The 16,065-nt window shown below is 41.4% G+C and overlaps 1 protein-coding gene across 1 annotated transcript in view; it reads left to right on the forward strand.

The window, feature by feature from the left end:
• The window catches only part of LOC148185120 (uncharacterized), a 70,604-nt gene that overhangs the window by 9,596 nt on the left and 44,943 nt on the right, over positions 1-16,065 (forward strand). The window contains exon 2 of the mRNA XM_088052610.1: positions 12,232-12,449. Coding sequence (XP_087908736.1) covers positions 12,232-12,449 — 218 coding nt within the window. The remainder of the gene's footprint in view (positions 1-12,231; positions 12,450-16,065) is intronic.

The following is a 16,065-nucleotide window of genomic DNA, read 5'->3' on the forward strand; positions in this document are numbered from 1 at the left end:
TTCATCTTGAAAGCAGTATAAAAGAATAATGAAAATTCATAGCAAGAATCAGAGACCTTGGAGTGGAAACAGGAGCCATCAAAACTTGATTCAACACTGCCAGAATTTGCCCCACCAGCATAATCTCTTTGCTTTGGCCAGCACGAACAAATTCCCTCTGAGACACCATGAACTCCCTGCTCTTCAGCTGATGGGGCAGCAGTTCAGTCAGCAAAAAAAACAGGGTCACCCACCTTGGGTTTGTCTGTGTACAAGAACTCATGAGGTGCTTTCTCAACAGCTTGTGAATTAATAGGTTATAGAGAGCAACACAGACACCTATAAGTCTGTAGTATCCATGTCTTACAGTACAAAATGCAAGCAGGGTAACCAGTGCTTTTGAAGGAGCAATGGTGCTTGTAAACCAGACATCCTTTGAGGATGCCATGGGTGTGATGGTAGGTCTGTGATATCTGTCTCTGTGTGTGTTTATGATTATAAATTTTGGATACTGCTTATTAAAAAATATTTAGACATTTTTAGGTGTTTGATAGATTTTGAAAGTGTGTTGCATTGTGATTTATATGTTGTATTACTGATATTGACCCTGAAAACAATTATGATTGCAGGGTTTTTTAATGTCATTTATAAATCTATAATTTGTTTCTGTCCTGATAAAGTTTAAACTAAATAAACTGAGAACTTTTTCTCTTTGACATAGTATTGCATCAATTTTCCACTTAACTAGCTCTGAGGACTTTTTGTCTGAGTTTACTGATAGTATAGCTTAACCTTATACTGTTACGAAGTCTTTTCATGTTGTGCTACCAGACACCACATTGTTTGTACAGGTATGGTCCAAAACACTGTAATTCCAACATGAACACTAGGAATATGTAAAAGCAGCAAGCTCCTCATTCCTCAGGCCATTTTCTGTGTTTTGAAATAAGAGCATGATGAGGATGAAATACAAACTGCTGTCCTTTGTTAAAAATCTTAGAAGTCTGTCCAGTTGAAAGGTGTAATTGTAAGGTGATACATTTTTTGGTTTTTTTGGCTTCTTTTTCAATAAATAGATGAGGAGGATATAGCTGTTGGCAGTTAGATCAAAAATAGAAACATCTAGGAAAAAAGTGAAAGTCTGCATCATGTTAAAGACATGGAATGTGGAAATACCGTAAGTAACATAGGTGAAATTATTTATTTACACGAATTTCAGAGAACCTAGGGCAATAAGGTACACTGTCTTAGAAATGGAGTCCAGGCAAAATTTTTATTTTTAAGAATCCCATTTTAGTTTTAAACAGAGTGACTAAGGATACAAAACACAATCACATACACAGATCTTAATGTAAATGGTAATAGAGGACAAGGAACAGGAACCTCAGTATGAAACAAGGAAACATCCAATATGAAGGAAGCCTCTTTCACTTTTAGCATCTTTATTCCTTGCACATCATTTTCCTAAAACACAAATGGCTCTTTGACTAAAAGATTAGAAACTTCTGAAAGTATTGATGAAGTGGCCTCCCTCGTATTGGATGTTTCCAATATGAAGGAGGCCACTTTATCAATACTTTCAGATATTTCTAATATCATTCTAAAGAATAAAAGTACTGGAGCTCCTGTTGAATAGCAATCAGGTGTAAATTCCTTCAGGGACTCCAGATGACATACAATTCTGAAGGCTGCTTTCTAATTGGAACAGTTCTTGAACTGCCCGTCATTTGCTTAGAGATTCAAATTTCTGTAGCATCCTTTACATTTCAAGCACAAATCCTATCCTCATATTTAACTTGTTCTAGCTTCCATGTAAATAACCTGATCTTCCCAGCAAAAACTGGGCCAAATAATCAACCATCAGAAACACCTGTGAAAACATAATTAATAGAATTTATGCATAGTATTTTGTCAGAGTTGTAGCTAGCCTGTAGCTGCCAAATAAATTTGGCTATATCGGACCGCCAAACACAACCAGCCTAGAAGTAAAACAAGTCCTCAGATGGGGCAGGGATGGGTTAGATTCAAACCCAAGCAAGGTCCTCAGTCAATCACGTTCAATCCAGAAGCAGACATATCACTGGTCAAAGAGCTGGCTGATGCTAAAACTTCAGCCAATCAATTGTCTAGACCTGGGAGTTTTGAACCTACTCTATAAGTAGGTTCCAGACAATAAAACGGGCTGTTTGTTGAGGACCCTTGAGATTTCACATCATTTCTGTCTCCAACCAACAACCCCTAACATAATAGTATTTTGTATATTTTCATGCATTATTCAGCTTTCCACTGGCAATAGATCTGTGCTTTCATTTCTGTGGTTTATGTCTCACCCTATTATGTTATCAGGTGGTATAAGTCCAAGGAGCAAAACTATAGAATCACTGAAATGTGGAATAATAGAAAAGTCTGCAGTGGAAGGGATCTCTGGAGATCATCTGTCTGAACTCTACATTAAATCACCCAGTGCTCTGTAAAACACAGTCCTGTATATTTCCAGCAAGGGATATTCCATCACCTCTCTGGGCAACTATTCCAACAAATAATTGTTCTCATGGTGAATGAAGTATTTTTCTTAGTCTAGGCGGAATTTCCCTTGAAGTAACTTATGCCCATTTTCTGTCATTACTGTGTATCCTTGTGAAGAGAGTATCTTTACCTTCTCTACAACTACCTTGGGACAACCAGATTACCTAAGTCTCCTTTTATTTCCTAGGCTAAAGTTTCTCCGGTTGTCATGGTCTTCAAAACTGTGCTCATTTTGGTGAGCTTTAATAGGACATTTGTAGTTGGGTTCTTTTCCCCCTTGGACTGAGATTGATGAGAGAGAGGCAGTTTTCTCTTGTTCAGACTTGGTTGTTTTTTCTTCTCTTATCTGCATTACATGCTGTCTTGGTTCTAGAAGACAGGTGTCTGCTAGGGAGAGCAGGAGCCTCCCTTGGGATGAAAGAATGTAGACCCCCTTCCTCCGAATTATTATAAATTTGAAATCAAGGGGCTTTCAGGCAGAGATCTGGGGATAGGAATAACAGTTCTTTACTAGTATAACCAGGCAAACAAACAAACAATAACTACAGCAATAACAAGAACACAGAACCAGGGACCCCGGGACAGCTCTCTCAGCTGAGATGGGATGGAGGAGAGGTTTAGTTTTTCACAAACCCCTCGGGCAGTCAGTCCCGGTGCTCCTGCAGGGCTCCGAGGAACAGTCGGCTGGAAACAGCAGGGACGAGCTGAGATCCTGGGTCGGTGGCTGAGGTGTATCAGCAGCTCCGCGGCGGTGGCTGCCACACGTCCCAGCAGGACAGGGGGTGCGAGGCCACCAGCCAAGAGGGGAGAAGGAGAAGAAGCAACTGCTCCGTCTGGGTGATGGCGAAAATCCCTTCTCTCCACCGCAGCAGCTCCGCGCCGAACGTCCTTCCCCGAAGCCAAAGAAAAGCCAGCTAAAAACTGTCCCCACCCTCCTTTTCTGCCCCCTTCCCCCCCGCCCTGGGCCCGGCTACTCTTTGTCCGTTGTCAATCACCCCTAAGTACCGGTAGTTAGGTTGCCCCAGCACATAATGGGTAAAAATTCCCCGGGCAGGCCAGAACGACAAAACAAACAAAAACAAAAAAAAAGGACACCTAACCCTCAACACATGCATACAAGGTACAAGGAGCTACATGCACTAAGATAGAAAGGTGCAAAATGGCTAACAAAGATCTTCTTCAAAGGTTTTTTATATGTCTATTTACCCAATTAGCAAATGCCAAGTAAATTGTTTTTCTTAGTGACCCAGTGACCCAACACCTGCATGCTGCACTGCAGTATTCTCTATCCAATCACTTACTACTACCCAAAAACCTCTAGAAGAAGAAGATGAAGCAGAAAGGACAAGAGACAACACCCTAAATCCTCCATCTTGTCTTCTGTTCTCTAAACTAGTTTAAACTGCAAACTTTAACTTTTTCACCCAGTGACTTAAGAAAACTTTCTAATCTACACATTTAGACTTTTAGTTTTTCTATTTAACTTTAACAGTTGTTTTCAGGGTGTTATATGAAATTCAGTGTTTTCTTGGATGTCAGAGCCAGGTATCAGAGAGGCACACTCTCTGTGCCTCTGACTCCAACAGGCTTCATAAGACTATCTCAAGGTTTACAAAGACTATCTTGAACAGCGGAAACCAACCTGGACTTCTGCTTGTCACCATTTTACATACCTGTAAAATCCTTGTTATTCTTAACACCTCTTGCCAGTTTGAGAGACACCTGAGCTCTGCCTTGCCCTTGTGGACCACCACACTTGCTGAAGCCCAGGTAAACAGTAAACAGAAAGTAAGCGCAGGCACATGCTGGTTGCCCGTGAAGACTCTGCCCCATGGGTCCCTCTGAAGCACATGATGAGCCCTGCCCCACCCCTGTCCCTCAATATTTCCCATACGTGGTTTGCTTAGCTCATGAGTGTAGCTGCTACCCCACACTGCTCTCACTACAAAGTTTAGGAAGAAATCACTGTCTTTTTTTGCTTCCCAGCTGATGCCTTTTTACGTATAAGCTCTTTTAAACAGTGGAGTGAGTCTCAAGCACCAATCTGCTAGAGTGGGAAAACTAGGGAAGGAAAATTCCAAATTTGTTGCTTGTAAGCTAATGGAAGCAGAATAGAGACAGGGCAGAAAAGTACCTGTATATTCATCTGTACCAGACAAGAAAACAATAAAAATAAATTGGTCTTTCTGTCAAAGAGAGACAGCTAGAAATAACTATTCTGCCTTACTGATGGCAGGTAACACATCACATTATAGTGGCAGTATAAGCAGATGGAACACAATTATACATTTTAGAATAAACTCTCATATACCAAATTAAACAAATTCCAGACAATCTTATACACTTTAAACCATAAACCTGTTAATATGACATATCCTTTTGCTTTCACTTTTTGATCAAGATATTTGTGAAGATTTCTCTCTCCAACATAACTTTAATAGATGATAAATTAAAGTATTCAAATATGCAAAGTGCATAATTTTTAACTAATTCTCAAAAGAAACAAACACTATTGACAATAATAATTACACTATTCTATATGTCATACGACATTGCTGGTGGGTCTGAGTTGAATATCTACAGATGAGCAATATAAATTAGTGTTGTGAATTATTGAAATTCTCTCTAACATCTGCAACACTGAAAAAGTAGAATGACAAAGTCTGAAAAAAGGTGATGTCTCTAGTATGACAAATGAGTTGAAGCAGTTGTAAGCCTGTAAACTAATTGTGAACACGGATTAAACACTGATTTCAGTAATATATGTGCATGCAAATATGCTTGAACAACAGTGTAATAAACGATAAACAGTTCAAGCGTGAAGGATCTTGTCTACTTATTCCAGTATGTTTGCATTACAACCTTGACTAAAAATTAGGCTGTGTACTGTGCATGGAAGCTATGTAATGTTTTGCTGTTCAGGTAACATGTATTGTAGAGTGCTGTAACCTGGTCATTATGGTCATTTTTCTGGAAGAGACAACAATTAGGAAGAGAAAGAATGAATCCACAATTGTTCTTTTCAATTGCAAAGTCTTCCTACTTCATCAAAAGTCAACCTCGCAATTTGAGACATTTCATATCAACACAATTGTTAAGTTTGTATAACTTGAACTACACTGTTGTCACTATCTAAAAACACAATACAAAAAGTATTTCAGAAGAATTTTAACAAGTCAAAACATGGGATTCCATAGACATGCAAATCTGAATATGCAGGAAAGGCAGCTAGCTCCTTTCATGCACTGAAATGAGAGTATCCTTTTTGTTATGCTATGTAACATCATAATCTCTGGGTGAATCTAAGATGGAATTTCAAATATTATCATCCATTTTAGAGAACAACTAATGTATATCACTTTGCTGTAACAACATTTGGTATTCATCATCCCTGGAAATAGTATCTTTGTTACTTCAAGTGAAATAACAGGATGCAAAAACAGTTACATTATTTTTCTAAAAGGATGCAATGGGTGGTACAATAAAAAAAAAATCTAATTTTCCTGAAGAGAAAATAAATGTGGAATACTCTTTGACATCAGCTGCATGATTTGTTGGTATGGTTAGCTATATTACAACATTAATAAATATTACAAATGTAAAAAATGCAGTATGAAGTAAATGGCTCTAATATCATGATTATAGGATTTTTAAAATTTGTTCTCTCTCCATATTAAATTATATTAAATGCAAAATACTAGCTGAATACAACCTATAAATGTTCTTAAGATTTTTCTAATAACCTTGTAAGAATCTAATAAGATAGCACCATTTCATGACAAAATTTCATACCTGGAGTATAACATTATGTTATACTCAAGAATGACATATTTCCTTTAGATATCTAATATTAATTACACCAGTTTCAAGCTATAATTTGCACAATAAAATGTCTAGTTTGGTTTTTCAAAGTCAGGAATTTTTTTTTGCTATCTTGTAAGAAACAAGATCTATGATTCTGAGGATGTGGCACTCGCATAAATGCAAAACATATTTTTTTCTGTGTTCCTTTCTTAGAGGGTGGAGCTGCTGAATAAAACTTTAGTGTGTCTTTTTTATTTTTTTGTGAGTTCTATGCCAAAATAATGATTTACCTGCATAATTGCTGCAGCCTCCATGCTCAAGGGGCTTATGTAGAAAGTCCTTCTTCCTCAACCACTCACCCGCTGTCAAGTGAAGAAATATACAAGTCATTTTTTTAGCTCTTACTGGAATAATCCTGGGTAGCTGAGTGTGGAGTGGTAAAAGATACTCCTTTCTGCTGCTGTTTAAATTCAAAAGGAAAAAAAAAATCAGACTTTTCTGCTCAGTCTGTCCTTTTCCTTTTCTGTCCTTCCCAGCCTCTCAGCACTTCCAGATTATTGCATGGTTGGCAGAGGCTCCATTCAATTTCAAAAGCAGGAAACTAGTATTCTTTTTATTTCTTCACCTTAGTAGTTTGTCTTGTTACACTGTTTCAAACACAAAATCAGCTTCTTTTTTTTTTTTCTATTTTAGCCAGTTAATAACTGTCATTGGCCAAATTGTGAGTTATTCAATGTTGTGTAATGAAGTCTATTTCCATTCAATCTGCTGTTATTCAAGACTTAACATTCATGATTAATTAATCAAAATCTACTAAGTCACTATGTCTACTTTGAAATATTTCAGACAATTAATTTAATTCCAAAAATTTTATTTAATTTTCACAATAATTCTTTCTCTGAGTTCCCTGAAGGGTCCATACAAAGCGCTTTAATTAAACTTGATCTGAAGATAAAGATGGGATACTAAATTCTGATCTTTTAGTGCAGTAATAGGAAATTCAAGTAAGGATTAAAAACAGTGAGTAAAGTCTTATGTTCTTGTTTTTCCATTCAGCAATGGCCACGTGCATTTTAAACCTAAGAATTCACAAGATAGCCACCTACAGTATTTCTATGTACATGGATAATATATATATTATATAAAACACTTCTCAGTTCCTTGTCTTTGTTTTTAGTTTATAGTTGTATAAATGGATTTGCTTTATTTGTTCCATGTTATTTATGACAATTTTTAAATGCAATCAGACCCTTATTTAATGAGTCAGAGGGTTGATGCAAGTCCAGTTGCAAAAACAAAACAGATTTAATTTCTGATGACTTTGATCCTTAGGTAGGCAAACTGGATCCAAAAATATATATTAGACTTTATATTAATATTTAAAATAGACTTTTAAAAAGCATAAAAAATTGACTTTTAATAGCACAGAAAATGAGTGTTCTTGTTTTCACAAATAGGATGAGTACACGTGCATTGGTCACACAACACAAACTGGGTGAGGAGAAATCTTGTACATTTCAAATAAACAACTAAATTATTTCTATTCATTACTTCTATTTAGTTCTATTGGAAGTATTATTACATATACTATGTGAGTTAAGTAAAGCCAGGGGTTTTTTTAATTTTTTTTTTTTTTAACTGATGTCCTTGCTGGTTTTGGACATGAGTGGTGTTATAAAATCACATTAACTTGCTCTAAAAATTTATCTAAAATACTTGGTAGTCAAGAATTTCACACCATTTGAAATTGACTGATATTTGCATGAATCACACAAAACAAATAGCTTTTTTATTAGGAGTAGGAATTCAGTAAACTTTTTTTTTAGATGACAAGCCTGAAGCCAAAATATTACATTTTAAGTACTTGCCAAAATTCCATGCAATTCTGAAAAATATCAAGATAGGAGGATTATTAGTTATTATGTCTCAGGTAGGTTGTAAGGTGCCTGTGAAGTTATTAGGGTATCAGAAGCTGAACATTGATGCAGTGTGTTTCTTGTTAATGGTATGTTCAGTTATTGCCTAAGTTGATGGTTTGGTCCAAACGAGACCATCCCACTCCATGTTGTCAATCTACTCTGAGTCCCCTGTCAATCCTACCTTAGGCCCACTACATGCTTGGAATTCCACTTCAGAAATCCCCTAAACTTCAATGCTTGATTAGTCCATGTGACCCAACTTTCCCCCCCTACCTCCCTCATTGGATGATGATTTTGTGAACCCTGCCTTTTACCTTCCCCAGGATATCTCTGATTAGCTGATGCTTTGTACCCTCCCTTTGAACTGCCTCCATATTTCAGCTCTTGCATGCTCGCATTTTCTGTCTTTTGCCCCCAAGATTCCCCAGAGCAATAAATCCTCTATTATCCCATGCAAAAGACCTCCCTCTTGTCCTTGCCTCCTGAGAGCACAGACTGACAACGAAAAAGCCGTAGAGCGAGTGCTCTAGTTGCACCTTGGGTCATCCTGTTCCTGGGGAGTGGCCCACTCCTGAAGCAGGCTGAAGTGATAGAGCCAGATAAGCTCTGGCCCAATATGATAGCTGGCGCCCACCATGGGGCCCTGTGAACCAACCCCACAGACGAACTGTGGATTTTACCCAAGAAGTTCTGGCCTCCAGCTGCCTGTAAGTGCAGCAGATTGGTTTTTCTCTGGTGGCTCTTTGGGGGAGGAAGTGATAACCCTTATCATCCAGAGGACCACTTCCCTGAGGAGGACTTCTCTGCAGCCCATGTCTAGTGGACCAAAGGAGGGTGAGTATTCCCCAAGTTAAGGTGAAGGTGCTCAAAAGTTGTGGGAAGGGTGCATTGCCCCCCGGGGGTGGTAGAGGGGGGACCACAAACCTACAGGCCATGATAGTTGGCTGCAGAAACCACCCTGACCCTGAGACTGGCCGTGGAACCTTTATCTGTAGATTGTTGTTTCTTTTGCTGCAGGGGAGGGTGGATTTTTCCTGTGTCAGCAGCTTAACATCAAAGAAAAGGGGTGTGAAATTGTGAGCACAGCAGAGACGGATCTATTTTAAAATTCTGGGTGCCCTGGAGGGTGGGAAAAGAAAGTTTTCAAAAGGGTTGTTGAAAAAGTTTGTTTAAAATGGCTTTTCCTCCACTTTCCAAGGGTATCCCCAGAGGAAATATCAACCATCTCCTTCTGGGGTGTAGTTGGGAACAAATTAACAGCCTTGACAAATAAAGGTGATGTTTCAGTTGCCAAATTGTTTTCATTGTTTGTGCTAATTCAGTCAGCAATAGTTGAAGAAAAGAAAGTGGAGGAAATACTCAAACTAATGCCCCCAGCTCCCCCTTTGCCTGATCCAAAATCGTTGTCCCTTGCATCGGGAAGTCTGTGCCAGGCAAACTGCAATGAAGCACAGGAAAGCTACCGACTCCCTGGCCTCCCACACCCTTCTCAGTACCCTTGCCTTGAGAGCGATGGCCACACTGTCAAGGACCCTTTCCTAAACCCTTATTTCCCATTTGTTAATCCTCCAGTTCAAGTGAATGCCCTCAACGGAGATTCCCAAGTTTTTCCCGAGTCCTCCTTTGCCCCTCAGAATGACCCTCAAGAGAGACAAGAGTGTGGAAGCCACATGTCTTGGCCCCCACCTTGTGCTTTTTCTTCCTAGAATCCCTTTCACCCTGGTCCTTCCAGGTGAACCCCTTCCTATCCCCTGACGCCATCCCTACCCATGCCCCTCTTCCTTCCCTCTCCTCAAACCCCACCCCTTCCTTTCCACTGTCTCTTTCTCCTGTTCCCCTGACATCATCTATTCCCACGATGTCACCTGTGATCAGCAACTCCCGTTCCAATTGCTGTCCCGCCCCTTTTCCCTCCTCCAGCAGTTCTCATCCTCTTCCAGCTTTGGGTTTGCATGATGGCATGGGAACCAGAAGCCACAAGCCCAAAAAACAGAACCTGGAGCAGGAGACCATCCCCTTTGCTGCACCTGTTACCTATACCGGAACAAGAAGAACCCCTAAGTGGCAACCTTTTGATTATCAGTATAAAAAGGAACTTTGCAAGGCTCAGAGGGAGTTTGGGAGAAAAAGTGAACATTTTAAAGGCCTTTTAAAGGCCACCTTTTCCTCAAACACACTACGTTTGATGATATCAGGGATCTGTTTGCATGTCTTCTAACCCAAACAGAATATCTGTTGTGGGAGAGGACATGGAAGAGATTATTACAGGAGCTTCTTCCTGAGCTCTTGCAAAGCCCTGACTATGCCATTGATGCAGATAACAACAATATCTCAATGGACCACTTGTGTGGTGAAGGGGATTGGTCACAAGCTAGAAAGCAGGCTGAAAAAATACCACAGCCTGTGTTGGAACAGGTAAAGAGAGCTGCAGAGAAGGCCTTTATCCTTATGCCTACAAAAGAACCTAAGCAAAGTTATGTGAATATTAAAGTTTCCCTTTGAGGCTTTTATAGATTTTGTTGAAAGGCTCTGAGTCAAGGGGGAAAGGTAGGTTGAGTCAGCAACTACAGGAACAGATAATAATGGAGGTGGCCCAAGTAAATGCTGATGACGTCTGCAAGAAGATCATCCTAGGCCTGCCCTTTGAGCCACCACCGACCCTCGACTTGATCATTGAAGCCTGCACAAAGAGAGCCATCATCCCAGAGCCTTGAGGAAAAGGACACAGAATGGAGAAAACAGCTGCTGCTGCTGCTACTCCAAAAATACACCAACAGCCTTTTTCGTGTTTTAACTGTGGGCAGGAGGGCCACATAGAAAAAGTTTGCCCAAAGTGGCACCTTCTGCAAAATAAACCAGTAAGTTCCTGGGGGGAGGGGGGACAACTTCTTCCAAAAGACTAGATGGGAAGTGCGGGCCTGATTCACATGTAGACAAAAATGAAACAGGTCAGAATGGGGACCCAGAGAAGGTTTGGAAGCCACAAGCTCCCTTCAAGCTAGTTGTGACAGAAAACAGATTCTTTAATACAGACAACTGGCAGGTTGTGTCAGTGATCCACTTGACAAGGACTTATTTGCTGGTCTGAACTCTAAGTATGTCGTTATTGGGGACACCAAGCACACACCCCAGGAAATCGAAATCTCTCTAGCAATCATAACATCAGAGCCAGAGGCGCTCATTCTCATGGTGCGTTGTGTCCACCCACCCTTCTTTATGCCACAGGGCCAAATCATCACCCATGCAATTCCCATGCCAAACTGGGCAGAAGTCATTGGAGAACACTAGCCTTGGATGGGGTTTGGACTCTGGCAAGGTGAAGATTACCTTCACCTCAATGGAGTGTTGGACACAGGGGCAGATGTGATGATCATCCCAACCACCAGATGGCCATCACATTGGGAATTGCAACCTGTGATAGGTAAAGTACAGGGCATTGGGGGTACCCCATTAGTCAAATAATCTAAGACAGTCGTTCAAATTGAAGCGCCATATGGGCAATTGGCCAGCTTACGCCCATTCATTTTAGATTATAAGGTTCCTCTACGATGGAGAGACACCATGTCCCAACAGGGAGTGAAAATTGAAATCCCAAAAACCCCTCAGGATTTTTCATAGCAGCAGCTGATGAGCTCCCTGACCATAAGCTGAGCTGGAAAACAGAACAGCCAGTATGGGAAGATCAGTGGCTGCTGAATAAACAAAAAATTAAGGCTCTCAATGAACTTGTAGAAGAGCAGTTAGCAAAAGGCAACATTGTGCCAACCACCAGCCCTTGGAATTCCCCCGTCTTTGTTATCAGGAAGCCAGGAAAGGACAAGTGGCAGCTCATCCATGACCTTAGAGAAATTAACAAAGTCATTGAAGACATGGGGTCTCTTCAACCAGGAATGTCCTCCCTGTCAATGCTCCCCCAAAATTGGAATTTGGCAGTTATTGATATAAAAGACTTTCTTCCAAATTCCCCTTGACCCTGCTGATGACCCATGGTTTGCCTTCTCAGTTCCCTCCATCAATCGAGAAGCACCAATGAAGCGCTACCACTGGCGAACCTTGCCTCAAGGCATGAAAAGCAGTCCCAGTATCTGCCAGTGGTACGTTGCTTCATTGCTGTCCCCAGTGTGCACCAAAGCAAGAGAAACCATCATCCTGTACTATTTGGATGTTGTGCTCGTGTGTGCCCCCGATGATGATACACTACAGCATATCCTTGACCTAGTTGTCAGTGTTTTGATTGCTGAAGGATTTGAACTCCAAAAGGACAAAGTTCAATGGGTGGCCCCTTGGAAGTATCTAGGGCTCCAAATTAGCAAGACGACCATTACTCCTCAAAAACTGATGATCAGAAGCAACCCGAAAACCTTAGCCAATCTTCACCAGCTGTGTGGGTCCTTAAATTGGGTCAGACCCTGGCTGGGCTCAACAACAGAAGACCTAGCCCCACTTTTCAATTTATTGAAAGGGGAAGAGGAGCTGAGTTCTCCTAGGGTCCTAACCCAAGAGGCCAAGCTAGCTCTGGAGAAAGCTCAAGAGGCAATGGCAACAAAACAAGCTCATTGCTGCCTGCCAGACTTACCATTTAAGTTTATTGTTTTGGGAGGACTGCCACACCTCCGTGGCCTGATTTTCCAGTGGGATCAGGGCCAGAGGGATCCACTCCTGATCATAGAGTGGGTATTCCTCAATCACCAGCGGTCCAAAAGTATCACCAGGCCACAAGAGTTATTGACTCAATTGATCTGGAAGGCCAGGGCAAGAATGCAAGAACTGATGGGGTGTGACTTAGCTTGCATCCATCTACCACTTACCCTAACATCAGGTAAGTTGACAAAAGTGGTTCTGGAGCAGTTACTTAGGGAAACGGAGACACTCCAATTTGCTCTAGATAGCTACCCAGGACAAATTCCAATTCATAATCCTGGACATAAATTATTTAATTTGGCATTCAAATTAGTCCCCAAGGAAAAACAAAGTTGGAGGCCACTCAATGCTGTGACAGTTTTCACAGATGCATCCAGAGCATCCCTGTCATGGAGTTACTTTACCTTTAAGAAAGTTTAAGTTGCTGGGATCTGCCTGGCGTCTTTTCTCCTGACCAATTATCGGTCATTGCTGAGAATTGACAGCAGTTTAGGCCATTGAAAAGTGGGATCAACTTGTGAACCCTACCTTAAAGTGTAAAACCAGAGCTCTCTTGGTTCTCTTTGTTTCCTGGCTGGGAAGGGCGGCAGAGCCCCAGGCTTCCCGCTCCCTGCCCAGGCCATGCGGCCGGGCGGGGACTGGGCTGGGCCCAGCGTCTCCCGGCCGGGGGATGCGGGCCCTGTGGAGGGGGTTTTCTCCGGGCTCCGGCCGGGCCGGGCCGAGCCGATCTCTGGCTCGGCTGCAGGTTTTTTGCTGTGGCTGGATTCACTGGAGACTGCTGAGTGAAGAAGGAGAGAGGGCTCTGGGCCTGCAGCGGGCTGGGCGCGGCGCCTACACTCTTCAGAGCAGCCATGAGGAGCTTTCCATCGCAGACGGCTCCAGCTCCTGCACCGGCCGAAGCCACAGAACTACATACAACAGCCTGGGCAAGATTTTAACTCTTTCATTTCCCAGATGAGACTTGCGGATTAATCTTTTTATCCAGACAGAGAAAAGAGAGTGATCAACATGAAAAGAGACTTTATAAACTACTAGTGACAGGAAAGAAAAGAAAAGGTAGAGAATTAAGAAGATGCTTTAATTAAGCTGAAATATCTTTCTGTTAAAACTATGGAAATGGACAATAAGGTCTTGAAAACACTCCTTTAATTCATGACAGTAAATAGGGAGGAATAGAGTGTTCAAAGTGTAAATTTTGAGTAAAAAAGTAGAGTAATTATGGTACAGTGAAGTGCTGGAAGATTTGAAGCCTTGAGAGGCAATGAGAAAACTGTTTTCTAGTGAAGCTCACAGAAACAGATGAAGAAGACTTTTTGCCTTTGAATAACTTATCCTTAAAAATCCCGTCCCTAGACTCATGGCCCATACACACTTGGGATGTGAAAATGGGAGGAGTGGGCTCTAATAACAGCAGCTCTGGGCAGCTAACATTAGAGCAATGGAAAACTATAAGAAAAATAGTTTTTCTTGTGAGAAACTCCATAAATTAACAGGAAGAAACTTCTGTTTCTCTACAAAGACTGGTGAAAAGACTGTAGCAAGAATTGGGACTGTTTTAACCATCAAAGTTCCAAAGGTTTTGTCTCTTTTGTCATGTGAACAAGGGAATAGTGGGTAGACAGGGGATGAAAAGGTTTTTCTGGAAGTTTATTCTGGTGTTCTTATTGTAGTTTGTCAATAAACTTTCTTTTTTTTCCCTTTTAAGTTTTATGCCTGTTTTGCTCTTGTTCTAATCCATATCTCACAGCAAGAAATAAGTAATTTTCTTAGTTATTGGTTTAAAACCATGACAATCCCACAAGTCAGTGATGACCTGGAAGGATCCTCAGTCTCAGAAATGGGAGACAGATGTAAAAGAGGTTGAGGGCTCCCCTGAAATTATTAAGTTAGATGCAGTCATCAGAGCCTTCAAGAGGTTTTCTGAATCCTTTAATCTAGTCACCGATTTGGCTTATGTTGCAGGGGTAGTATCTAGAGCCGAAAATGCTGTTTTAAAGGAGGTCTCTAATCCTAACCTTGTTAAATTACTCTCAAAATTAGTTTATCTTGTTTCCTACTGACAGCAACCTTCTATGTGATACATGTGAGGTCACACACTGACCTGCCAGATTTCATCACAGAGGGGAACAGAAAAGCAGATGCCCTGGCTGCCCCAGCTGAGACATCTTTCTGCAAATAAAGCTGAGCCATCAACAATTCCATCAGAATGTGCCTGGCTGGTATACCAATTTCATCTAAAGTGGGACCAGGCCAACGCTATCATAGCTACATGTCCCAGTTGCTAGAGGTATGCAGAACCGACCTTGAGTGCTGGTGTAAATCCAAGAGGCCTCAACAGCTGTGAGGTGTGGTGGATGGACGTGATTCATGTTCTGCAATTTGGCAGGCTGAAGTATGTCCACATTTCGGTAGATACTTTCTCCGGAATGGTCTATGCTTCTGCCCACATGGGAGAAGACCACAGATGCACAAAAACACTTAGTGCGGGCCTTCTCTGTGTTGGGGATCCCTAAAGAGGTTAAAACAGATAATGGTCCCACACATACCTCCAAGGCCTTCCAGGAGTTCCTGCAGAAATGGTGAGTAAACCATAAAACAGGCATCGCCCACTCCCCCACAGGTCAAGCCATCATTGAGCAAACACATTGGTCGCACAAGAGAGTCCTAGAGCAACAGCAGAGCAATAAAACCAGTGATCCACGACAGATTAAACTCTATAAGGCACTGTTTACCATAAATTTTCTAAATTGCTCGTTTGAATACCTGAACACACCTGTTGTCCGGCATTTCAGCAGTAACACACAGCTGAAATTGCGAGAACACCCCCCAGTTTTAATAAAGAGTCCTGAGACAGCAAAAGTAGGGGGCCCACTTGAGTTAATCACTTGGGGTTGGGGATGTGCTTGCGTGTCCACACCGTCCAGGTGGAGATAGGTCCCTAAAATGTGGATTAAACCGCATATCCCCAAGCCCAAACCACAATCAGGTCAGTCCACCAAAGAGGTAGCTGTGGCTTCCCTCTGGAGGAGCCAGAGCAAAGGAACTGGAAATCTCAGTCCCCTAATTGATTGTGTCAGATTATCCCTGACTGTTCTTTTTCCCAGTGATATGTCAGATGTTTTTAGTTAATGTTTACCATGTCTCTGATTTCCTCCCCAACAATGTGTCTCAGTGGCCTACTGGATGATGAGGAGAC

The sequence above is a fragment of the Pseudopodoces humilis genome, chromosome 1, assembly GCF_049639895.1.
Source record: "Pseudopodoces humilis isolate 2021_Gansu_Grassland_sample_001 chromosome 1, ASM4963989v1, whole genome shotgun sequence".
In the NCBI taxonomy this organism is placed as follows: Eukaryota; Metazoa; Chordata; class Aves; order Passeriformes; family Paridae; genus Pseudopodoces; species Pseudopodoces humilis.